Source organism: Fundulus heteroclitus, chromosome 24 (genome assembly GCF_011125445.2).
Source record: "Fundulus heteroclitus isolate FHET01 chromosome 24, MU-UCD_Fhet_4.1, whole genome shotgun sequence".
NCBI classification, from domain to species: Eukaryota; Metazoa; Chordata; class Actinopteri; order Cyprinodontiformes; family Fundulidae; genus Fundulus; species Fundulus heteroclitus.
Genome location: NC_046384.1, coordinates 465,526 through 489,205, shown reverse-complemented (window position 1 = coordinate 489,205; position 23,680 = coordinate 465,526). Strand labels below are relative to the sequence as shown.

The following is a 23,680-nucleotide window of genomic DNA, read 5'->3' as shown; positions in this document are numbered from 1 at the left end:
ACATTTAAACCAGAGTTTTGGGTCAGAACAAGAGCCAGACTCTCCTTCCTGTTGTCCTCCACGCAGAGAAACTCCCACCCTGAGGAAAACAAGGAAAACTCACCTGGATACGCACTTGCTTCGGTTCCTTCCCAAACTTCTGTTATCAGTTGACAACGTCACCTGTTGGAGGTAAAGGGGCGGGGTTGTACGTGATTGGTCGGATTCTTCCGTGGGCGGGGCTTTGGAAAGCAGTTCCAGTGACGTCCAGGAAGTTTTGGGTGGATAGAAAAATAGGACACACTTGGCTGTGTTTTGATATTTAATCGCGTTGAAATAAACAGTGCATTATGGGAAATGGAGTTTCATGAACACAGACATTTAAAACCCATTTCTGTGGGGTTTGGATCTCTTATGGCTTCAGAATGATGGCTGTTAGTATTTCTTCTCCTGTTGTAACCTGTTTGTGTGTTAAGGTAAATAATATGATGGCTGTGGTGGTTCCGGGGTGGAACCAGCTGAGGAACCTGCTTTACCTGCTCTGGCTTCATCCTCCATTTACAAGAAACCAGACTAGTTTTCCTGTAATGTTGAGGAATGTAATTAAACAATAAACATGTCAGAAACCATCACTTATAACCTTTTAAGTAATCAACAGAACCCCCTTTAATGACATGACAGCAGTCAACCTCTTCTAATACCTGCTGAGCAGTTTGTTTCCAATTGTTTGGATCATTCCCCTAACTCCAGCTCTTTAAGACAGGGAGGCTCTTTGCCATCACCCTAATTTCTTAATATATAACACATACAGTGGACCAATGAAAGGGGGTCTGTGCTCCATCGTGGCTTTAGGGTTGCTTTAATAAAGCAAGGCATCAGAACTGCTCCGGACCAGCTTCAGCTTCCACTTAAAACCTGGATTTCAGTTCAACGCATCAAACTCTGCTGGTTTAAAGAAGAAAGCTGATCAACTTCAGTTTATATCTCCAAGCTGTGGACACTAATGCAACACTTAATATTGTTGCTTTGTGGAACTTGAGTCGTTGTGCATATTTGGAAAAGCTCCATGGATCACGATTGTTTTCTTTGTCAAATTGTTTTCTGTTCAGCTACATTTGATTGGTTTTGATCTTTTGATTTTAAGCACGGATAAAAAATAAATAACATTTCTGCGATTTGAGCGTGTAAGAGTTTCCATTGATTGGTGCAGAAAGTCTGCCAGCAAGCAGCTGATTGGTCCACTGTTTCTTTTCTGTAATAATTCAATGTAAAAACTGCCAAGTTTAGTAAATATATTTAATCTACAGTTAATCTCATGTAATAATAAGCATTTAATTGATGTATGTTCCTCTTGGCCAACAGACTAAATCAGCATTAATTATGCTAATCTTATGAAGCACCTCAAGTTACGAACAATTAGAACGACTCTAAACCAACCAGAAGACTTTAGTATAATTTGCTTCTGATCATTTAATTTAAAATTATGGGCAAATTCTAAAAAGTTGACCAGAACAACACTCGCTCTCATCTAAATAATTTTTCCTCATCTTTAAAGTCATGAAACATACCAAACATTAAATTATCCTGGACTTTTTTTTTTTTCAATAGTTAAGCTTCATTTGCTTCCCTGCGGATGTTTAAGCAGCTTAAAAACCGGACGACAGCAGAAATCATTTCTGAAGGTTTCAAATGACAGTTCTCAGAGCTGACATTTCTACAGTAAATAAAAAAACTGCAGGTTTTATTAGAATCATGGGAATTTATTACACCAGCATCGCAGCAAAAACAGTTTATAATCTTCTCCACCCCCTCCTCCCTGCGTTTCAACATGGCCGCCGTGACGAGCAGCCGAGCTAAAGCCAACGCGGCCTCTGAAGAGTCTGAAGCCGACGCGGTCTCTGCCGCTGCAGAGATGGACGTTTCCTCCACGTTCCGCCCGGAGACGCCCGCCGCCGTGTCCTCGCTGGGGAGAGAAAAGGGGGCGGAGCCTGGGGCAGGAAGCAGCACACCAGAGAGCAGGGACCAAGAAGAAGAACGATGATGCTGAAGAACAGGCACGTTGGAATACTGAGCGAGTGTCTAAGCTATCACTGTTTACAACAGTGGAAAAACTCGTCGTTTCTCACAGAAAAACACTTTCACTTCGTTGCCGTTTCTCTTTTGTTTTTGTTTTTTCTCTATTTTTTTGTTTTTGTTGTTGTTGTTGTTGTTGCCCCGTGACTTCCTCGTCGGCTGCCGGAGGAAGAGTTTGTTTGGTGGGTTTGTGTTGTCGTGTTTCGGGTCCTTCAGATGATCTCAAAGGTCTTCTTCAGCTCCATGATCAGCTGCCAGTCAGATTTCTGCATCTCGTCCCTGAACCAGTTCTTCAGGGCGTCGATGGACGCTCGCGTGATCTGGAACCCAAACAAAGAGGCCGATCAGACACTAAACAAGTCACGTGTGGCAAAAACAGTCTGTTCAGCTGGTAAAAATAAACCTTAACTATGAAATAACACATCTTGTCAATCACCAGAACTAGTCGTTATAACCCAGATACTAAAAAATAATGAGAAACATGATAAGATTTTTAGTTTTAAGCCTCAAAAAGTAAATCTAGTCAAAGTATAATTCTTTATCCTCACTGCAAAAACGAACTAAAACTTGAAAAAGCTGTTGCTGCATAACAGCGAGTGAGAATGCTAATCCGCAGAATGATTTGAGCAGAAGATGCAGAAGAGAAAAAGTAGCTGAAAAACATTAAAATCAGATTTGAAGAATTAAAAAAATATATATGAATTTGAAGAATTTGAAAAATTTGAGGAATTTGAAGAATTTGAAAAATTTGAGGAATTAGAAGAATGTGAAAAATTTTAAGGAATTTGAAAAACATTGAAGAATTTGAAAAATTTGAATTGAAGAATTTGAAAAATTTGAATAGAAAAATTTGAAGGAATTTGAAAAATTTGAAGGAATTTGAAAAATTTGAAGGAATTTGAAAAAAATTGAAGAATTTGATAAATTTGAAGAATTTGAAAATTTTGAAGGAATTTGAAGAATTTGAAAAATTAGAAGAACTGGAGGAATTTGAAGAATTTGAAGAATGTGAACAATGTGAAGAATTTGCATTGATTTCAATGGGAGCAACCCAAAAAAACGCACAAAAAGTGAAATATTTTAAAAAGTATAAAAGTTCAGTATAACCATGAGATATAGCAGTCATGCCGGAAACGTTTTGATACCAAAATTGTTGAAATCGGTTGAAGTATGCGGGAGTAGTTAGATGCCGACGGAATAATAATAAAGAAAAACAGGAAAACAATCAGTGAGAATGCTTTATTAAGTAAAATGTTCTTGAAATGAGTATTTGTCCTTGATTTGAGCAGGTAAATAAGAATGAAATAAGACTGTTTGCTCTTAAAATAGGAACAACTCACCTCCATCATCTTACATTAAGTGCAGTTTATCTAATTATCTTATTTTAGGGGGTCATAAACCTTATTCCACTGGCAGATAATCTTATTTACCGGCTCAAATCAAGGACAAAAACACTCATTTCAAGAAAACTTTACTTCCTTTTTGTTCCCTTCTTGCAACTAAGACCTCCAGCCTTTCACATTTTAATATTTCTAATCCTCCCAGTGAGGGAAGCTGCTTCTGAAACTCATTCTGGTGCTGAAAGTTAACCGATTCGCCTTGAGACTAGACCGAGGAAGATTTCCCCTTAAAAACTGACCGATCTCTGAGAGGAAGTCAGATAAGCCAACAGAGAAGGATAACGATCTATTGCTGTTTTCACCTTGCTGACGATGATGTCCGTCGCTTCAAAATGGCGGCCGTACATCTTGGGAGACTCTCCGGGGATGGGCTCGATCTTGACGCAGATCTCCTGGCCTTTCTTGGCCGTGTCGACGGCCTTGTGGTTCATCTCGATGCTGGTGACCACGCCGATCTCCACGAACTGCAACGGACGGGTTCCGGTCAAAATCGGCCGCAGTAAAAGCTAAAAAAAGACAAAAAAAAAACGGCGTTTTTGTTCTCACCCCCTTGCTGGGCACGCAGAGCGGCGTCCCCTGCTTCAGGATCCCCGCCTCCACGGACACGCCCATCACGATGGGGTCTCTGGAGTTGAAGATGAACTGGGGGAGGACCCGGAGCTTCGCTGGGAACACGGCGATGTGCCTGAAGAGGAGCAGAGCGTCAGCCCAAACCTCCGTTTTCTGTTTTCATGTCTTAATTCCACTTCAACGCGTCTTTAGAGACACATTTCCAAGGTTCCAAGTCCTGTTGGGACCCGTTTCTAAAACATGAACGCCAACCTTCATTCTTTAGGTCATTTGCTGGGTTTCCATTACAAACATTGTCGATATTCTGCTAATTTCGATAAAACACATTTTCGTAATCGAGGCGTTTCCATTAAATAAGAAATGCAATTAAAATTAGACGTTTATTCACGTGAGTATCTGATCCATGAGGGAGAAGTGTTTGAAACAAATTTGATCTTTTCTACTTTCTCTTCCCTTCTCCACCAGGTATTTCTGTTTCAGCGTTTTCCATTTAGAACATAACATTTGCCTCAGCTTTTGGAACCCCGCTTGGTAAAAGCTCACATTTCTTTGCTGCTTTGAACCTAACATGTTTATACACTGCAAAACCAGAACTAAAAATAAGACATTTTCCTTGATTTGAGCAGCTAAATAAGCCATAGCAATAAGATTTTTACACTTATAACAGGAATAATGTACCTCCATCATCTTATTTCAAGTGCAGGATGTCTAATTATCTTATTATAGGGGTAAAAATACTTGTTCCATTGGCAAACAATCTTATTTACCTGCTCAGATCAAGGAGAAACATTAATTTCAAGAAAACTTCCCTTATTTTTAGTTCTCTTTTTGCAGTGTAACACCCCATCATGAACTAAATGTAAAAAACACGGCGTCTCCTCGTGAATCCAGACATGCCGCGGCATCATCCTGCTGCTACTTCCTGTTGTCTTCTTCGTCTATTTCACCAGTGGTAAGATCCGGTCATTAATCAGGTGACTCGTTTGATGCGAGAAAAAAGAAAAACGTGTTTCCATTGCAGTTTTGGTAAATATACCAATTTGGACATGGATGAAAAACAACCTCATCCTAGTACAAAATCAAAAAAATGTAATAATAATAATAATAATAATAATAATAATAATAATAATAATATTTTTTAATAAAAATAGGAGTGTTTTCAAAATTGCCGCGTTACCATTAAGCTAATTTAGTTTCTTAATTAGAATTTGCGCACTTTGTTTGTGAATGGAAAAGCGACTAGTGTGACTGGGGGATGATTAAACCGCGACAACGCTGCCACCTTCAGGTTACAAAATGAACTGCAGTAAAGAAACAACAAAAGACTCAGCTGATACTTTTATAACGTGTCAGAACGAGGAGCAGCGGTGCTCCAAAAGCGTTCCTACTTGAACTCCTCCTGCTTGGACTTCTTGTAGTCCTCCCGGTATTTGGTGAAGGCGTCAAACAGGTGGTAGATGATCTCCGCCGAGAAGATCCGGACCCCCAGGCTGTCGGCCATCTCCTGACTCTCCCGCTCCACCTTCACGTCGAACGCCAGGATGACGGCGTACCTGTCCACAGCGGACGCAGCAATGACCGGCTCTGCTCGTGTCACCTTATACTACCTGGAGGTGTCAGCGGGGGGCGCCAACGTACTGCGGGTCGTGCTCCAACATGGTCGACGCCTTCATGACGTCCTTCCTGTGAACGGGGCCGATGTTGATGCCGGCGTACTGAAAGAGAAGACGTCAGCTGACTCCTGCTGCAGCAGAGGCGCGGGAAGCAGGGATGGGGTAAAAGTCTCACCGGGACTTTGGAGGTCCTCAGGAACTCCAGCAGCGCCTCCAGGGAGCCCAGCGTAGACGCCTGCACATAAACGCCCTTCTCCTCCAGCTTGATGCAGCTCAGCGTCTGCTTCAGCTCCTTCACCAGCTCGTCCTGACGACCAGCAGCAGCAGCAGCCGGTTAGAAAGGCGCCGCAGAGCGACAGAGAAGCACAAAGACGGAGGAACAGTACCCTGAGGACGGGGATCTCGTCTTCCCGGTGGGCCACCAGCAGGGGGAGCCCCGCCAGGGTCTTCTCCAAGTCTTTCCCCAGAATCTTCACTCCCTGAGACGTCGACACCTCCTTGTGCTTCTCGTACTGGCTCTGCGCTCCGACACAGAGAAAACATCGTTTTAGACCAGACTGACGGTGAATTTCTGACACGATCGTTGAAAACGTCACTGAAACAAACAGGTCACTGCAAAAACTGAACTAAAATTAAGTCAAAATGCTTTTGAAATGAGTGTTTTTGTCCTTGAATTCAGAAAGTAGAAGAAGATTTTACCCCTAAAAACAACAAGATATACTCAGATTATTTAAACTTTCCTGCTCAATTCAAGGATAAATACACCGATTACAACAAAATTTTGTCCTTGAATCCAGAAAGAAAATAAAATGTTACCCCTAAAATAACAATTAGATAGACTCGACTAGATGCACTTGAAATAAGACCATTTTAAGGGCAAAAATCAGCAGATTATTTATGTTTTCCTGCTCAATTAATGGATAAATATGCCGATTTCAAGAATATTTCTTACTTTTAGCTCCTTTTCGAGAGTATTTGACCTTAAATCAAGAAAGTAAATAAAAGATTTAGCCCTAAAATAACAATTAGATATACTGCACTTGAAATAAGATGATTTTAAGTGCAGATTATTTAAACTTTCCTGCTCAATTCAAGGATAAATACACGGATTTCAAGAACATTTCTTACTTTTAGCTTCTTTTTGAGAGAGAAATAAAATTAAAAAAATAAAATTTTACCCCTAAAATAACATAATTAGATATACTGCACTCGAAATAAGATAATTTCAAGTGCAAAAATCAGCAGATTATTCATGCTTTCCTGCTCAATTAATGGATAAATATGTCGATTTCAAGAACATTTCTTACTTTTAGCTCCTTTTTGAGAGTATATGACCTTAAATAAACAAAGTTAATAAGATTTTACCCCTAAAAACAACAAGATATACTGCACCTGAAGTGCAAAAATCAGATTATTTAAACTTTCCTGCTCAATTCAAGGATAAATAAATACACAGATTACAAGAACATTTCTTACTTTTAGCTCCTTTTCAAGAGTATTTGACCTTAAATCAAGAAAAATGTAGCCCTAAAATAACAATTAGATATACTGCACTTGAATAAAAAGATGATTTTAAGTGCAGATTATTTAAACTTTCCTGCTCAATTAATGGATAAATACATGGATTTCAAGAACATTTCTTACTTTTAGCTCCTTTTTGAGAGTATTTGACCTTAAATCAAGAAAGTAAATAAAATTTTACCCCTAAAAACAACAAGATATAGTGCACCTGAAGTGCAAAAATCAGATTATTTAAACTTTCCTGCTCAATTCAAGGATAAATACACCGATTACAAGAACATTTCTTACTTTTAGCTCCTTTTTCAGAGTATTTGACCTTAAATCCAGAAAGTAAATAACGTTTTACCCCTAAAATAACATAATTAGATATACTGTACTCAAAATAAGAATTTTAACTGCAAAAATCAGCAGATTATTCATGTTTTCCTGCTCAATTAATGGATAAATATGCCAATTTCAAAAACATTTCTTACTTTTAGCTCCTTTTTGAGAGTATTTGACCTTGAAATCAAGAAAGTAAATAAAAATTTAGCCCTAAAATAACAATTAGATATACTGCACTTGAAATAAAATGATTTAAAGTGCAGATTATTTAAACTTTCCTGCTGAATTAATCCATAAATACACGGATTTCAAGAACATTTCTTACTTTTAGCTTCTTTTTGAGAGTAAAATAAAATAAAAAAATAAAATGTTACCCCTAAAATAACATAATTAGATATACTGCACTCGAAATAAGATAATTTTAAGTGCAAAAATCAGCAGATTATTCATGCTTTCCTGCTTAATTAATGGATAAATATGCCGATTTCAAGAACATTTCTTACTTTTAGCTCCTTTTTGAGAGTATATGACCTTAAATCAAGAACGTAAATAAATTTTTAGCCCTAAAATAACAATTAGATATACTGCACTTGAAATAAGATGATTTTAAGTGCAGATTATTTAAACTTTCCTGTTTAATTCAAGGATAAATACACAGATTTCAAGAACATTTCTTACTTTTAGCTCCTTTTTGAGAGTATTCGACCTTAAATCAAGAAAGTATATAACATTTTACCCCTAAAAACAAGATATAGTGCACCTGAAGTGCAAAAATCAGAGTATTTAAACTTTCCTGCTCAATTCAAGGATAAATACATGGATTTCAAGATTTTGAGAGTATTCGACCTTAAATCAAGAAAGTAAATAAGATTTTACCCCTAAAACAACAAGATATACTGCACCTGAAGTGCAAAAATCAGAGTATTTAAACTTTCCTGCTCAACTCAAGGATAAATACACCGATTACAAGAACATTTCTTACTTTTAGCTCCTTTTTGAGAGTATTTGTCCTTGAATCCAGAAAGCAAATATTTTACCCCTAAAATAACATAATTAGATATACTGCACTTGAAATAAGATCATTTTAACTGCAAAAATCAATTATTTAAACTTTCCTGCTCAATTCAAGGATAAATATACAGATTACAGGCACATTTCTTACTTTTAGCTACTTTTTGAGAGTATTTGACCTTAAATCAAGAAAGTAAATAAAAATTTAGCCCTAAAATAACAAGATACACTGCAGATGAAGTGCAAAAATCGGCAGATTTTTCATGTATTCCTGCTCAATTAATGGATAAATACACGGATTTCAGGAACATTTCTTGCTTTAAGCTTCTTTTTGCGGTGCAGCAGGTATAAAAATTACAAATCTAATTATTCCGGCCTCATAGATGATGAGAAAAATGTTACATTTTCCACCTTTATTCACTGAAACTGGGTCCAACCTTCCAGTTTGACCCTAAACCCCGGATGGCGTCCATCAGCCCCTCATGGGTTTACCTCACCAGAGTGAAAGCTAAACCCGCGGAGGCATTTTCTACCAGGTCACATGTTGGTGTCTCACTTTGACCCGGAGCTCCTTCAGCGGCGGCGGCAGCAGCAGGCCCCTGATCTGCGTGACGATGGGGCCCTCCACCCCCGGGACGATGATGGTCTCGCCCTCCCGCAGCGTGCCGTTGATCAGGATGACGTCTATCGTGGTCCCCATGCCGGGCAGAGCTTTCACCTGAGCACACACACACATCATCATCATCATCATCATCGTCTGAGCCGTGGCGCCGCAGCGAGCGGACCGGACCCCCGCTCACCTCCATGACCTGAGCTCGCAGCTCGTCGCTGTGCGCCAGGCGGCGGGCCAGCATGGTCTGGGTGAGCTCCACCAGCAGAGCGATCAGGTTCCCCATGCCGTCGCCGCTGTGGGCCGAGGTGGGCACCATCGACACGAAGGTGCGCGGGTCTTTGTTCTCGTAGAACAAGGCGGCGTTCAGACTCTGGGGGAGGAACGGGGAGAAGATGAGCGGCGGGGACGCAGAGAAGGAGCGCTGTGATTGGCCGGAGGCGGGTACCTGCTGGGCGAACTCAACGATGATGGACTTGGTTCTCTCGTCGAACTCGTCCTTTGTGTTCTTCTTCTGCTTCTTCAGCGTGGCCACCACGTCCGTGTCCGGGCTCTTCTTCCAGTCGTACAGTCGGTCGATCTGTTTAGAAGATAAAACCGTCAGACAGCGGCAGGAGGAGGAGGAGGAGGAGGAGGAGGAGGAACGGGCGGGGGACCTTGTTCAGAGCGACGATGAAGGGACACTTCTTCTCCTTCAGCAGGTTGATGGACTCGATGGTCTGAGGCTCCAGGCCGTGCATGATGTCCACCACCAGGATGGCGATGTCGCACAGAGAGCTGCCTCTGTTCCTCAGGTTGCTGCGGGGACAGAGGGACGGTGAGACAGCCACCGGGGGGGGCAGAGGGGGACAGCAGGGGGGGGGGACGTACCTGAAGGACTCGTGTCCCGGCGTGTCGATGATCAGCATGCCGGGGATCCTCACGTTCTCTCTGTCAAACTGCAGACAGAGCTCAGCGTCAGCGAAACAACAAACACGGCCTGAATCCCACTCGTAGTGAGACATCTTACGTTTTTGACCATCTTGGTTTGCTCCTCGATGGTCTCCTTGGGGACGTTGGTGGCTCCGATCTGCTGGGTGATGCCTCCGGCCTCCCCGTCCTGGACGTGGGTGTGTCGGAGCTGCAGATAACCAGAGCGCCGGTTTTATCTGCCGCTCGCAGGAGGCACAGAAAAAAAAAAAAAAAAAACGGCGGAGTGGAGCGTCACCTTGTCCAGGATCTTTGTCTTCCCCGTGTCCACGTGTCCCAGGACGCACACCACGGGCGCCCTAAGCCGGTCCAGGTCCACGTTCCTCTGGTTCTCCGCTCTGCGTTTCTGCACAGACAGCCCGCCGGTCAAAGACGGGCCGGAGCGAGACGAGCTCTCACTCCTCCGCGTATCCTGAGGCTCACCTCGATCCTCTTCTTGGCTCGGTCGTACAGCCGCTCCTCCTTCGTCCGGTCGTCGTCTTCGCTGCTCTCGCTGCTCTCCTCGTCGCTCGGCGGCCTCCTCCTGCCGTGAGCCGCCGGAGTCGGCTCCTTCTCCGCCTCGCCTTCCTCCTCGCTCTCCTCCTCTTCCTCTTCTTCGTCCTCCTCCTCCTCTTCCTCCTCCTCCTCCTCTTCGTCGCTGGCTGCGGGCTGATGACCAGGAGCCGCCGTCTTCTCCTCTTTCACCTCAATGTGGACTTTCTTCAGCTCTGAAGGAGAGAAGTCCAAAAATAAAAATGAAAAAATGAAAGAAGAACGAAGCCGTAAATAAATAAATAAAAACAATAAAACGGTGAATCTCACAACAAGAATCTCATGCGTAACGTCTAGTTTACAGCAGGAGGCAGCAAACTAGACACAAACCCATCACTAAATTAAAAGAAGAAATTAAAAACTAGAAAAAAAAGAAAATACAAATTAAAAACAATTACAAAAGAAAGAAAAATAAACAAAATTCTATGTAAGCTTAATTAAACATGTTTTAAGAAAAAAAAATAAAGAAAAGAGATAAATGAATAAATGAAGCTTCAAGATAATAAAATACAAATTACTGTATTTTTCGGACTATAAGCGCACTTAAAATCCTTAAATCTTCTCAAAAATTGATTGTACTCCTTATCTATGATTAAAGTTGTGCTTACCGACTGATTTTATGTGGTACAATGCGACAAAAATCTGTTAAAAATGTAAAATTTGGTTAGCAACAAAGTCGCTCTACTCGATGGATATTAGTAGCATTACGGTACACTTTGCACCCGATAGGACCCCTGAGCTGTCCACCAGACGGCAACGTCTAAACTAGAAGTGTATTCACACTGCAAAAACAAAACACAACTTAAAAAAGGTAAAATGTTCTTAAAATATGTATATATGTCCTTGATTTGAGCAGGTAAATAAGATGATTTGCCAATGGAACAAGATTTTTGACCTTAAAATAGGAACAACTCAACTCCATCTTATTTCAAGTGCATTATATCTAATCATCTTATTTTAGGGGTCAAAATACTCATTCCATTGGCAAATAATCTTATTTACCTGCTCAAATCAAGGAAAAATACACTAATTTTAAGAACAGTTTACTTATTTTTAGATCTGTTTTTGCAGTGCATGTAAGGCAGCTTGGAGTACGCGGTAGCAACAATAAACCTAGTAAGTTAATTAAATATAAAAGTCTATTTTGGCCTCATGTTAGAAACAGAGTCCAGTATTCTGTCCTCCCAGCAGAGACAGACAGAGGAATCCATTATTGTTTGTTGATTTTCCCACTACACTTCTTCATTACCTCTTATCCTGTCCTGTCAGGATAAGAACTTCTATTGCAGAAACAGCCCAAATATGCAGCTGCACGTTCAAAAATCAAGCTTAAAAAAAGAAAAACTCAGGAAATTAACCAGCGACTTTATAAAAAAAAAAAAACAACAAGCCCAGACAGCTCTGCTTCTGTCACACCGCTGCAGCGTAGAGCATTAATTACATGTAATCCCTATAAAACAAGATCCGTGTGAATACGGGACTGGACATTATGCTGCAGGCAGCCCAGAAAAGTTGAATGAATATATATATATATATATATATATATATATATATATATATATATATATATAATCTGGGGGCATTACGCCGGACGTGTGGTCACCTTACTGTAATCTGTTATTATGTCCATCTATGTGCTGGAACTTCATCACTCCACCGTCTCCTTATTCAGTAACTCTGTTAAGTTATTGTTCAGAATTACTTCCACAATTCTTTCTTTTGTTATCGCAGTTTTCCATTTTTTCCATGTACCTCTGCAAGATTTCGCAACGTATGCTTTGTTTGATTTAAATATCAAAAATAACGGAAATGAAAATAAAATAAAAATAAGAAAAAAAAAAAAAAAAAACAATGGCGCCACGTCCGTGTTTCTACGTCACATCCGGTGATGAAGAGCAGATGGGCGCTCACACTGAGCCTGGTTCTGCTGGAGGTTTTCCTCCCCACTGTCGCTTCATGCATGCTCAAGATTGCTGGAATCTGACTTTGGAAAGAGCCTTGAGAGGACGTGTTTCTACATAAATAAAATAAAATATAATTGAAAGTTCTACCCTACAGGGACAGAGAGCTGTGGACGTGGAGGAGGAATATTACACACTTGTGAAGAATATTTAGTGGCCTTACGGTCCGAAAAATACGGTAATCTCAAAAACCGTAGTGGCTGATAATCTAAGGATTTAATTTGACAACAAGTTAAACAAAAATAAAACTGTTATTTTCACAAACCAATAAGACAAGAAACAATATATTAAATATTAAAATATCTGATCAAACATGGTGAGACAGGCGGTGAACAGGAAGTAGCAGCATGGATGCAGTCAGGACTAAACCAGCAAAGCCGTTAGGGGGTTTAAGAACGACCGTCAGCCTCGTCTAGAGGAAACACAGCAAACACGTCTAGTCTGAGCCAAACACAGGCGCTCTAGACGCTACGAGCCGTTTAGCACAGACTCAGTACCTGCTGCACGTCGCCTCTTCCTCTCTGTTTAACCGTGGATAAAAGTGAGAAACATCATTTACGGTTTCCCACCAGAAGGTAAAAAAAAAAACAAACAAAAACACAGGAAGCAGAAACATCGTCACCTTTCTCCTCGTCGCTGGCCATGGCCTCCCAGTCGTCCAGGTCGGCGTCCGCCTTCGGCTCTGCACAGAAACCCACAAACACAGTTAACCTCTCCTCCTCCTCCTCCTCCTCTTCCTCCTGTCCGGCACCAGATCTCCTCCCACCTGGCTCGGCAGCCGGCGCCTCAGCCTCCGCTTCCATGGGAACGGGCTCCGGCGTCTCCGAGACCACAGACGTGACCTCGGACGTTTCTGAAAGGAGCAGATTGGGCGTTTTTACGGGTTTGCTTTAGAGGAGCGGCGTGAGGAGGCAGGGGGCGGAGCTACCTTCAGGGGACTGAGCAGTGGGCTTCTTCTTCCTGATGTCTCTGTAAACCGGCTTCTTCTTTGGCACGCCGTCTTTGGATGGCACCTCAATACCTGCACAGATTAAATCAACATTAACACATGCAGAAGCCCCGCCCACAGAGGCAGAGGCCCCGCCCACAGATAAATAAAGACTCACCCACTGGGAGAACAGGGGCCGTTTACTGACAGTTCTTTCTCAGCCCACAGATAAACAAAACAGGGTTCCCACACCTTGGTGAACATCAAATTCAAGGACCTTTCAAGGACCAATTTCCTCAAATTCAAGGACCACATGTGGCGGCATTTACCTACTGTGACCGCTGAATAGGTTATCATATTTTAATACAATGCAAATTCAATAAAAGACTAAACGGCATAGAAGTTGTTGGGTCAGAAGCAATGCAAGAAAGTGGACTTAATTTATAGCCTACATTGATATTGATCATATTCATAGCCTACATTTATATCCACAGTACATGGCTATGCCATACTACATTACATATAAGATGTACATTAGCCTACCGTTTCATGGAGATTTATGGAAAAAAGTGCGGCATTGAGATGTTCAGAATTATATCAATTTGTTTCACTTACTTTCATCTTTGATTAAGCTAGTTTTTGACTTCTGTTTAAAGTGCCACGGTTGCCAGAAAGCTGCTCAGAGATATATTTAAATCATTCTCAGGCTTTTGTTACCTTTGTTAAAGACACATTTTCAGTGCATTTTACTAACCCTCCTCTTTTACCCGGGTTTGAGACCGGCAAAATTAACCATAAAGAGACACTATGGCGGAGTTACAAATTTTTTCTTTTCAACTTTTTTTTTACCATTTTCTTTTTTCTCTTGTGGTCCACTAAGGAGCCTACAAATCACGATAAAACATGAACATGTGTCTGTGTGAATCAAATGCTGTTATTTATTTAAGATAAAATATTTCAAATTCAGTTATTTATGATCAACCTGCGCCGTCAATCCCGGCGCATGCCCGCTCCATTTGCAGTCTGGACGCTGAGGGTAAACATGCTGTGGCTCTGACTGCAGCGCTGAGGGACTCCTGCGGTAGCGGGAGAACGGGGTTGGGACGGGGGAGGCGCCCCACGGCAGCACCTGCCGCTGGAGGACAAGAGTAGGAACGATACGTGCTTTCATGTAAGAGTCTCCAAAAGTCGCTAGATTTGTCGCTAGTCGCTTTTTTGAAAAAGAGTCACTGGAGGGGTCTGAAAAATCGCTAAATATAGAGACAAAGTCGCTGAGTTGGCAACACCGTGAATGTAACCTATTGGACGCACGTAGGCCTAAACCGTAGCCTACCAACTAACGAAGAAGAGCGAACGTACTTTTGCAAATTAAAAGTCTGTGGAATCAACATAATTTTAAAAGATTGTGTGGTAGTAAAATAATGACACGAGTCGTCATCCGTGTGAACTTTCAACCTACAAAAAAATTGTGGGGTTGAAACTTTCAAGGAGAAGGTGTTTTTTTTGGCTGTTTTCAAGAACTTTCAAGGGCCTTGAATTTATTTTTTCAGATTCACAAACTTTCAAGGATTTCAAGAACCCGTGGGAACCCTGAAAAAGACTCCGCCCACATTGGCAAGCCACGCCCACTGGGAGACAGTGGCCGTTTACTAACAGTCCTTTCTCAGACACACAGAGGCCCCGCCCACAGACGCAGAGGCCCCGCCCACTCACCCTGAGCCTGCAGCAGTTTGAGCGTGGCCTCAGCCCGAGCCCGAGCCTCCCTCTGAGTCTTGGTGAGCAGCTTGCCCTCCTTCTTCAGCCGCTCCTTCCTCTCCTTCTCCTTCTGCTTCTTCTTCTCCTTGCGCTCCTGCTCCAGCCGCTCCTGAAGGACGAGACCTGATTGCTGAGCAGGGAGCCCAGTTTTGACCGGGAGGAGAAAGAAAGAACGGAGGACTCCTGTCCTACCTGCTCCAGCCTCTGTTGCTCCAGCTCCTCCAGCCTCCTCAGCCGCTCCTCCTCCTCTCGTCTGGCTCGCTCCTCCTCCTCCTTCATCTTGGCCAGAGCCTCCTGCATGGCCTTCACCGTGGCCTTGCTGGGGCCCTTCTTCTTCTTGTCGTCATCTCCCTTCTCCTCCTTCTTCTTCTCCTTCTTTTTCTTCTTCTTCTTGTCTCCCTCGTTCTCCTCTGCAGGAACAACAGACGAGGTTCTCAATCTGCTTTGAAACAAGAAAACAGAATTCACCTGGTGACGTCGTACCCTCCGCTCCTTCCTGCTCCTCCGCCACAGCTTCAGAGGGCGCCGGCTGAGGAGGCGCCGCCTCGGCCGCCTTGTTCTCCGGCTCTGGTTTCCCCTCAGCGGGTGCCTCCTTCTCCTTCATCTTCTTCTGCTTCATCCTCTCCTCCTCCTTCTTCTTCTTGTCCCTCTCCTTCTTCTCCGCCTTCTTCTGCGCCGCCGTCTTGATCTTGAAGCCTCCCGCCTCCTCGTCCTGCTCCTCCTCGCGGTCGCTCTCCGCCTTCGCGCCCTTCCCCTTGTTCTTCTTCTTCTTGTCTCTCTTGAAGCTGAACTCGTCGTCGTCCTCGGACTCGTCCTCCTTCCCCCCGCCTCCGCCTTCTTTCTTCACTTCTGCCTCCTGGGGCTCCTCGTCGTCGGACGCCGACGCCTTCTTCCCTCCTTTCTTTCCTCCTTTGGCCTTGGCGTGGGAGTGCGAGGAGCTGTTGTCGTCGGAGTCTGAGGGCGGAGCAGCGGGAGGCGCCTGCAGGAGCGGAGAGGAGCGTCACAAACACAAACATTAAAGGTTTTTCTCGTCTTGCACGTTGTTTTGCAGATGGAAACTTTTTATTTTTAATTACTGTATTATGAAAATCTTACAGCTGAATGTTTGTAACAACACAAAACATTCGTCTTTTAATAATCACACGTTTTACATTTGCTTTAATTTTGGTGCATTAGAACCTGAGTGGAATTCAGTTATTAAAATTGGCCAAATACAGTTTGATATGTTGTCATAAAATTATGAAGTTTTGTTGGGTATGTTAACAGAAAATCACAATATTTTTGGTTTTGTTATGCATTTTTGTTCGTTTTTTTGGCCCTCTGGGGCTTTCGAGGGCTTCCCGATGACGTCATTATATGGCAACTCCACTCAAACAAACTACATTACGCCTGCGGTCTCCATTTGTTACAAATCAATTTTATTTTGTTAATTTATGGTTATTTTAAAGTAACTTAATCAAGGCATGAAAACTTTTAACATCATTTTGGAATGCTTCTGTGGTAGTCTGACAATTTAATCGGTCATTTTTTCAGGATCAAAGTTACATCTTAAGAGAAATTTCCTTCCTCCAATTAAAAAAAAAAAAGTTGTGAAGGGAAACTAAACCATAAACTCTTTTAATTTTTAATAAAAGTCTGCAGCCATCACTTTAAAATCAATAACGTTTATTCCTCCTTTTTCTACTGATATTACTATGTCGTTCTTTCTGATCACATGTTTTTTTATTATTCAAGATGAAATTGTGACGATATTCTTCCAAAAATTGAGCCAACTGTTAAATATTTGTTAATTTTTTTTGTAAAATGGCTTGAATATTTGTTCTGTCATTTTCAGTGTGGTCCTTGTTAATCATTATACCTAAATATTTTACCTCATTTTTATCAATTAAAGTGGGTTGATTATTTTGAATTGCTAAGATTTGACATTTTTCTATGTTCATCTTCAAGCTTTTGAGAAAAAAGAAACCGCTAAATTAACTAAATAAAAATACAGACTGCGGGCTCAATGTAGTTTGTCTGAGTGGCGTTGCCATAAGGTGAAGTCATCGGGAGGCGCAGGAACCATGGAGAATTTATTCGTAAAATTGTCCGTTTACAAACCTTAATCCCACTCTCAAATAAAACCTACACCCCGCTATAATTACTTTAGTAAGTTGTCCAGACCAATCACAATATTTTGCGTAATTGTGCAAACGTTAAACCAATCATGTATAGTGACGTCATCAGAAGGAGCAGGGCACAAAGCATCTCAGGCCTCCAGGAAACTGCTAACGTGGAAAAAATATTAGGAAGACGTTTAGTGAGCCGAAGAGGTTCTGAAGGAGGAAGATGGAAGAAACGGAGAGAGCTGATTGGCTGATCCTCTGTCTGAACGTCGAGGAAATGAGCACAACCATACCAATCATTAAAATGTATATAAAGATCAACCTTAACGGGTTAAAGGCTCTAGTGACGTAATTTTATGGAGAATGAATAAATAATGGCATATTTTTGAAAAATCCTGAATAAAAAGTGGAGAAATCTACAAAGAATTGATAATTTAGCAGCCAAAACAGTGATCTAGCTTGTGTGATGTCATCTCGCCGCTTTTCAGGGGTAATAAAAATAAAATAAAAGCACCGAGACGTGCGGAGAAACAGGCGCCTTGATCTGCAGCGATACGCTTTAAACTCTGTAAGCATTTGTGACGTGATCCAGGGACAAATTTAACTTCCATCTCTCCTCCTCCTCCCAGAGATAACTGGACATGTCGGCCATTTTGCTGAATCCGGCCGCTTTACGCAGGCAGGCATAAAAATAAGCAGATCAAAGTAGTGAGGATCTAAATAAGGTGATTCACAACATTTTACTGGTTTTAATCACCATGACATTTCTTAATCAGTCCAATTTCTCTCCTCTGATCACAAAACTCTAGATAACACGAACTCTGCACTTGTCAACAAGATTTCAAAAGTTATATCTGCTTTATTTCTTTTAATATCTGTATTGTTCACCGTAGAATTCTTACTGTTGTGTTTTTAGGTAGACAATTTTTAGATCTGTCCAGGGACAACAGATAAAAAAAAAAATTGGCTAATCCTGGTGCATTTGCAGCGACGCTAATTAATGTAAACTGCCCCTGTCAAATAAATAAATAAATAAACTTTAAAAAGTTAAATAAACGCTTCTTTCTAGCAGCTGTAGTGGGATTCCAGCTGTGGTACGAGCAGAGGTGATGACATCATCGGTAACCTGCACGTGATCAGAGATCACTCGCCTTGCTCTTCTCCTTCTGCTCTCCGTTCTTCTCCCCGTCAACATGGCCGCCGTCCTCGGCCTCCTCATCCTCAGGACCGGCTCCGCCTTTCTTCCCCTTCCTGGTCTTCTTCTTCTCTGGTCTGGGAGGCTCCGGGGCTTCTACCTCCTCTGCGTCGGTTTTCTGCAGCAGGAGAGACGCCATGACAGTGAGGAGGAGGATGAGGAGGACGAGTCCAGGGGGGTTAAGTATTGGTCAGGTGGGGGTGGGGGTGGGGGTGGGGGGGTTACCTTAGCCTTTCCTCCCTGGGCCTCCAGAGAAAGCTCCTCCAGCTCCTTCAGGATGTCGTCCTCGCTGTGGAGAGAAAGCACAGGCTCAGACCCCAGCCGCACACAGGAGGCGTGCAGAACCCGAGCAGGAGGAGGAAGAGGAGGCGTCGTACTCAAATTTTGCCCTGGCCTTCTTGGGGTTCTTCCCCTTCGGCTGTCTGGACGCCCCGGTGCCTTCGATCTCCGCAGCCAGAGCGTCGATGTCCACGCCGTCATCTTTGGCACTGCACACAGAAACAACACGTCAGGTCACAGAGGCCAGCCTTTGTGCCGGTGAGCGGCTCCTGCTGCTGACTCCCCACTTCCCTTTGTTCCCCCCCGGGGGGGACAGAGCCCCCTGACCGGCCTCAGGGTTTCACGCTACGCAGACGACGCAGTGATTTCAGTAGAGTTAAGCCAGGACCTCCACTCTGCTTTCCTCTGGACTAAAAGCAGGGAACTAAACATTTCTCATATTTAGGATATAAATCTGGGTTGTTCGACATATTCATGGTGATAAAAAAAATGCAATAAAAACTAAAGTAGAGCCACAAATCGCTGCTTTATAGCGGCTCTGTGCACTAAATGTGTTTGGTTACGTTAATAAAACATTATTACAGTTTTACCAAACTATTGCATCAGCAGTCGCTTAAAAAAAATGGCGCTTTATTGTGTAAAAAAATCCCCTTAAACATTTGTTGTGGCTGGCGGCAGTGACGTCACATCGCCCTTGTGGGAATCTCCCATCGGTTACCGTCGCGCTCACCTTTACACGAACGCCTTAAACGTGACATATGTGGTGAACAATCAGGGGGGCGCTAATTAACGATCACCCTGGTGACACGGACTCTGGACTCACCTGCTGGGACAGGTGAGTCCGGCCTCCCTGGCTGAGAGGTGAAGCCGGGCTTGGGGGGGCTGCTGGTTCCCGGGGGTCGGTGCGGGAGCTAATGCGGCTAACCGCGCTCCAGTTCCAGGCTACCCGCCGCTCAGGGAGCCGGGGGGGGGGGGGGGGGGGGGTCCAGGTGAACGCAGCCCCGAACAACACTTAGCGTTTAATCCCAGCCCTCACCTGAGCTCGCGCATCTGCGACGACTCGTGGTTAGCATCTGCTAGCATCGCCTAGCCGCTAAGCTAACGGCTCAAACAGCGGGCGAACGGGCCCGTTTCAGGGCCGTTACGCGGCGGCAGAGTCCCGGTCCAAGACCGGACAGACGGACACCGACCGTAGGACGCGTCCCCCCTACCTGTCCTCCCCGGATTTCTTCTGTTTCTTCCCCATGGTGCCGCTGGGCTTCCGCTGAAACTTGGCTGGCTGCTGGCCGACGAACACGACGGCTCACATTGGACAAAGATCGTCAATTAGCGATTGACGATCCACTCACTCCACTTTTCTTTTCTTTTTTTTTAAAACCTAATCCTGGCGGGATTTGACGTCGCTGATCGTCGTAAAATGCTCCGCGTCCACCGTTTCTGTGTATTTAACGTTCATTTACGTATAAAGAACTAGTGGTAAACAAATACGTTCAGCGCAGCTCTTCCTGAAGTACGTCAGCGTGACACATCGGCGTTTAAACTTCTCCAGGTGGACGCATGGCTCTAAAATGAACTGCTGCGCATGCGCTTTTTCGTCCCGACGTGTAACGTGTATATTGACATATTTTTATGCATATAGCAGCTGGAGTGTTGTATTTTTGTTGCAACAGAAGGAAGTATTATAGAATTTAGGCGCTTTAGAATACATTTTCCCTACAAAATAATCTTTACTGACTTCTGCTGCTATTACACCTGAATATATGTCAATACACATGCATATAAGTCACCGTTTAATGTACATAAGATATCCTCTGCCTTATCTCTATTTTGTATTTTTTATGTTTATTGCAATAACTAATGTGCAATTCTATTTAATACTCTGTGTAATAATCCTGAGTGACTTCTGCTGCTATTACACCTGAATATATGTAAATACACATGCATATAAGTCACCGTTTAATGTACATAAGATATCCTCTGCCTTATCTCTATTTTGTATTTTTTATTGCAATAACTAATGTGCAATTCTATTTAATACTCTGTGCAATAATCCTGAAAGAAGTGACTTCTGCTGCTATTACACCTGAATATGTCACCATGAATGTACATAAGACATCCTCCGCCTTATTTCTATTTGTATTTTTATCTTTATTTTATTATCTACTTCTTTTTGATCCACTGTATAAACGGGGACACACTGTATATAGCTGACGCTCCTTGTCCTACTTCAGAACCTTCTTCTTCTTCTGATTAGTGGGTCGATGTGACGTGAATTTCTCCAGTGTCAGATCAATAAACCTATCTTATCTTATCTTACTCATACTTTTAATAGAAGAAATTAGGAAAAATGCCCACATGTAAAGATAAGTCTTTATTATTATTATTGTAAATAACACATTTACACTTAAGTTATTCATGTTTCTCAATAGAAAACAGCAACCCAGATAAGTCCGTGTGAGATCCAGTTAGTTAGAAAATGAAGGCTCTTCTTGAGTTTATTGTTTAAAACTTTTAAAATCCACCATAACCGGAGCGGGCCTCAGCTTTAGCCCATCCCAGCCAGCAGGACCTCTCCGAGGTTCTGCAGGCGCCGGTGCGGCTGTCCGCTCTCACACCGCAGGAGCGCAGTGAGGGCCGCCGCCGCCCTGTGAGGGCAGAACCGTTCCCCCAGCAGAACCTCACCCAGCGCGCCGCTGAGCCGCGGAGGAAGCCAGTGGTGCGGCACGTCCACCCTGCAGCTCTCCACCAGCCCGTTCTTCACCTCCACGTGGAGCCCGGCGCCGCAGCGAGCGCCCAGCTGCTCGTCCCGCAGCTCCAGCCGCGTATCCAGCCGGAACTTTGGCGTCTTCCCGAACGTCCACTCCCAGCTGCGCAGCGCCGCCTCCATGCTGCCCACGCCGGGGAACAGAGCCTCGTCCGACGGGTCGACGGGTCTGGGCGCGGCCTCAAAGCCGAACTCTGAGGGTCAGAGACCAGAACGGCGTCAGCGCAGAAACGAGTCCCCACCACTGAGCTATATTATACACTGGAGTGCTAATCACCGTCTGTTAGAACGAGTCGCTTTGAAGCCACCAGCCGCCATATTGGTACTCCCTATTTCCCTCCAGTAACTAGGGAATATGTGCGCTACAGCATCGAATAACGAGGATTTTCTCATGTTCAGGGGGGGCTTAAAACTTTTAAAATGTCAAATGTCATATAGTTTAATATTATGTTCTAAAACTATCAAGTACTGAGAAAGTCATGTGCTGAAATATTTAGCATTTTATTCATTTAAATATACATATATAACATTTATAAATATATAGATAATGTACAAAAATATATATTTACATATATGTATACATATATACATGTACAAATATTTATATATACATATATATATATTTAATAATACACTGGAGTGCTGATTTTGCCGAAAAACTGAAGTCACTGGCCGCCATCTTGCTACTCCCTACTCTCACAGAATCCCATAGGATTTGGTTGCAACAACAAGCAGTTTTCTGGCTGTGTGAAAACGTTTCATAGGTAATTCTACAGACAGTGGATGTACTAACACTATCAACTACTAGGAAATTAGGTGCTGAAATATTTTACATGTTATTCATATTAAATATATATATATATATATATATATATATATATATATATATATAAATATTTGTACATGTATATATATGTATACATATATGTAAATATGTTCTTGTATATTGTTATTTATATATTTATAAATGTTATATATATGTATTTAAATAAATAAAATGCTAAATATTTCAGCACATGACTTTCTCAGTACTTGATAGTTTTAGAACATAACATAAAACTATATGGCATTTGACATTTTAAAAGTTTTAAGCCCCCCAGAACATGAGAAAATCCTCTTTATTCGATGCTGTAGCGCACATATTCCCTAGTTACTGGGGGGAAATAGGGAGTAGCAAGATGGCGGCCAGTGACTTCAGTTTTTCATCAAAATCAGCACTCCAGTGTATTATATAGCTCAGTGGTCCCCACAGCATTCATCTGAAGGTCAAAGACGGAGCACCTGAGTTGTACTGCTGCGCCAAAGCCTCCAGCAGCTCCTCCCAGAGCAAGGAGGGGGCGTGGTCTGTGAGGTTGGCCACAGGTGAGGGGACGCTGGGCGTGGCGTTGCTCTGGATGCCGGGGCAGGAGGGGCGGAGCAACGAGGAGAGGGCGGCGCGGTCGGCAGAGTGAAGGAGGGTACAGTGGTGGTAGGAGGACTTCCTGCTGAGTCTGGACGCGGTTCCTGTAATAAAAAAAACGAGAAATTAACGATAATATGAGCCAGCAGGTGGTCTCTGAGGGCGTCGGCTGGCCTACCTGAGATCTTGTAGTGGCCGTTCAGCAAAATGTCAAATCTGTCTGTGGCCCGTACGTCCAGCTCCGGGCGGACTCTCCTCAGGGCGTCCGTGACGACCCTCAGGTTCCTCTGGCGGTCGTACGCCTTCCTGGAGGCGAAGAAGGTCAGGTTGAGGTTGCCCAGGTCGTGGTAGACCGTCCCGCCGCCGCTGCGCCTCCGGGCCAGAGGGACGCCCGCCCTCCTCATGGCCGGCAGGTTGCACTCCGTCCACGGGTTCTGGTGGCGGCCCACGACGACGGCGGGCCGGTTCCTCCACAGCAGGAGGACGGCGCGCCGCTGCAGGTCCACGTGGGCGTCGATCCAGTCCTCCAGAGCCAGGTTCTGGAACACGTCGGTGGACTGGGACTGGAGGACCAGGCCAGAACCGCTGCCGGTGGTGGAAGGGTCCGGGAAGAGGCAGCTGGAGGTAGGCCGGGCCTGCTGGACGCCGGTCCTCAGGGGACGGAGCCTCCTGAGCTGGAGCAGCATCGTGGGG

General features: G+C 43.5%; 2 protein-coding genes across 3 annotated transcripts; both read right to left on the bottom strand.

The window, feature by feature from the left end:
• Positions 1-1,718: 1,718 nt before the first annotated feature.
• eif5b (eukaryotic translation initiation factor 5B) lies at positions 1,719-20,348 on the bottom strand. Of its 2 annotated transcripts, XM_036127827.1 has the most exons (26): positions 20,036-20,348; positions 18,923-19,033; positions 18,771-18,834; positions 18,502-18,663; positions 15,729-16,224; positions 15,438-15,655; positions 15,204-15,354; positions 13,491-13,583; positions 13,329-13,415; positions 13,185-13,244; positions 13,060-13,083; positions 10,494-10,777; positions 10,309-10,416; positions 10,111-10,221; positions 9,972-10,039; positions 9,758-9,899; positions 9,550-9,681; positions 9,292-9,474; positions 9,048-9,209; positions 6,022-6,153; positions 5,811-5,942; positions 5,661-5,737; positions 5,411-5,575; positions 3,999-4,137; positions 3,755-3,916; positions 1,719-2,372 (listed from the first exon to the last, which is right to left on the bottom strand). In XM_036127827.1, the coding sequence occupies exons 1-26, from the start codon at positions 20,068-20,070 to the stop codon at positions 2,265-2,267; spliced, it is 3,606 nt and encodes a 1,201-aa protein (XP_035983720.1). In that variant the 5' UTR covers positions 20,071-20,348; the 3' UTR covers positions 1,719-2,264. The 2 variants fall into 2 exon arrangements, with proteins under 2 accessions (XP_035983720.1, XP_035983722.1); XM_036127829.1 differs by lacking the exon at positions 13,060-13,083.
• An 832-nt stretch (positions 20,349-21,180) lies between these two features.
• On the bottom strand, positions 21,181-23,680 carry lipt1 (lipoyltransferase 1). Its single transcript, XM_021311361.2, has 3 exons — positions 23,166-23,680; positions 22,870-23,091; positions 21,181-21,782 (listed from the first exon to the last, which is right to left on the bottom strand). The coding sequence occupies exons 1-3, from the start codon at positions 23,671-23,673 to the stop codon at positions 21,370-21,372; spliced, it is 1,143 nt and encodes a 380-aa protein (XP_021167036.2). The 5' UTR covers positions 23,674-23,680; the 3' UTR covers positions 21,181-21,369.